Source organism: Mugil cephalus, chromosome 1 (genome assembly GCF_022458985.1).
Source record: "Mugil cephalus isolate CIBA_MC_2020 chromosome 1, CIBA_Mcephalus_1.1, whole genome shotgun sequence".
NCBI classification, from domain to species: Eukaryota; Metazoa; Chordata; class Actinopteri; order Mugiliformes; family Mugilidae; genus Mugil; species Mugil cephalus.
The window spans coordinates 12494083-12496606 of NC_061770.1; the positions used below are offsets into that span (position 1 = coordinate 12494083).

At 40.4% G+C, this 2524-nt stretch overlaps 1 protein-coding gene across 1 annotated transcript; it reads right to left on the reverse strand.

Annotated features, from left to right (window-relative positions):
- Positions 1-1402: 1402 nt before the first annotated feature.
- Positions 1403-2257, reverse strand: LOC125018229 (probable G-protein coupled receptor 139). The gene has a single exon (XM_047602011.1). It carries the CDS (start codon positions 2255-2257, stop codon positions 1403-1405), a length of 855 nt encoding a protein of 284 aa, XP_047457967.1.
- Between the last annotated feature and the right edge of the window lie 267 nt (positions 2258-2524).

The following is a 2524-nucleotide window of genomic DNA, read 5'->3' on the forward strand; positions in this document are numbered from 1 at the left end:
AGTCTTTGAAGTATTTAAAGTGTGTGTGACAGAGGCGACCGTTTCAAAATGGAAGAAAAGGTTATCTCTTTGGGAGTAAAAAAAGAAAGAGGAGAAAATGAAAGAAATACCCTGCAAAGTGAAGCGGATAATAGTGGGCACGCTGCTCTGCTGGCTAATTAACTTAAGTGATTCACTTAGCTTTACTTGACCACATCTGGTGAAGAATTCTTTGCCTGGGGCTCCAATAGACTCTAAGAATAGCCTCTGTGTATTAATATATGTGACGGCAGCCAGACAGGTCCTTAAAAGAAACTTTCAACACAGTTTGCACTTATTATCTTAGAGAGCTACTTTAACTTAGCTTGCTGCTAATTTAATACAGCTGGCTAGAGTATATGCAGGGCACAACTTGCTTGAAATGACAATGAAATAATAGCAAATAAAGATGACCATTGTCACTCACAATGTTCAAAGTTGGTAAAAAGAAATGGTAACATTTTATAATAACTGCACACACTGAAGCACTCCTATATTTATATACGTTAGTAGGCATCTTATAAATGCTTTGTTCCTAACCATATCTATAACTATTTAATAGTAGTATTTTCATACTTTACTAGTGATCGGGTATCATTTATAAATTAAATATTATTTAAAGTATATTTAAAGCTAGTTATTAAGGAGTTGTCAGGTGTTTATAAGAAAGTGTAACATGAAATGTACATGTACACATCTTATTATTTACACATGTAGTTATAGTTACTAAGCCTGTTAAAACAAATAATGCGCAGTCTTTTTGATATTGTTGATACTGTAGTGTACATATTGCATATGCTGTTTTTTTACCATTAAGAGATACAGAGCAGTGTATTATATTTCACACACTTAGTAAATCAGAATATTACAGATATTCACCTGTACAAACTATGGGTATATTGTCAATACGTGGTCCAGACATAAAAACCTTAAATATTAAGATGGCATTGCTTTATTTTTGTAAAACATTGTTATATGGTTGTATCTGTATCCAGATAAAACATCACGATGGTCATCCATTTGAATCATACTTGCTGAGAGTGATGATGTCTTTCAGGACAGGGCTTCATGTTTGTTTGCTCTGGCTCTGGTAACCAAATGCAGGAAATTAATTCTGACTTTTAAAGTCCAATGTCAAACACTGGAGGTTTGCGTCAGGATTGTTTACATGTTGAAAGAGCCACCTATTTTCTGTGATAGAGGGCCAGGACGAGTAAAACATGGCAATAAAGTAGATTAAATAGTGTTTTACGAGGTCTTGGTGGAGACTGTTGACAAAAACAAAGTCGTTAAATGGCTACGTCTGCCATGAGAGCATTTCGTCATGTCTGACCAGTGAAGTGCATCTGTGTTAATTCTCCCAAAGACAGCACATATTTTCTTCCTACGGTTTTGTTTTACAGCAGCAGGTAACTCGTCTGACACAAGCTAAGAACTCCTGGCGGAACTTGGACTGGGTGCACACATACAGGTACATGTTAGCTGCAGCGTTGCTCAGGCTCAGCATGGTGCCAGTGTCTGCTGCTATATTCACCCCGAGATTATAATCGTTGCGATCCAAGGTGTACATGTCAGTTGTGCGGAGGACGATCTGAGTTATGGCACGGGTGACGGAGAGCAGCACGAAACTCATGGATACGGTCACCAAAAGGACCACAGACTTTCTCATCCTGGAGCGAAGTAGAGGCTTGACTCTCTGAACCCGGGAAGTCGCCTCTGTGCTGATGTGAACCCGGTTCCTGAGAGAGATCAGACGTAGGGTCAGCCCGTTAAGTGTGAGGATGATGAGGAAGGGGAGTATGTAGGACTGCAGTGTTTGAAACCAAACCAAGGTGTGAATGAAATGGCTCGGGGCCTCCTGCGCATATATGCACGTGGTCTGGTTGTTCTCATAGACTGAGTCATTAGACCAGTAGTAAGGAATGGCAAATAGGTGACTGAAGACGAAGATGGATACTATAGTGCATGCTGCGCATCTTGGAGTGCAGATTTTAGTTTTAATCTTCCAGGTGTGGATAGCGACAAAACGTTCCACTGTAAAGAGAACCACCAGCCATGTTGAGGCATTGTAGGCTCCGTAGTTAAAAATGTCTCTGAGGCTGCACCATGGCTCATAGCTCCAATATGGCTCCTTCTGGTGGTACTTAAAAGAAAGCTCAAGAACCACAATGAAGATCAGAACAAGGTTGTCAGCCACAGAGATGGCCATCAGATAGAAGGCGCTGGACCTGGAGAGCATGCAGTTTCTTCTCCAGATAATCAGGAAGGTGACGGTGTTGGCTGAGGAAAAGACTAGCTTTAGTGTTACACATTAGCCTGAAAGATAACACCATTTATCCAGCAAATCAACTTTTCTAAATGGAATCAAATTTGTTTAGGTATGAAATCATGTAAGAGCTCTGACTCATGTACTTACATGGGATACCCACAGCAGCAAGGGCAGGGTAGAAAACTTCTTGTAGCGCCACCATCCAGTGTTTCGTTTCAGAGTTCATGTCCTCTCACA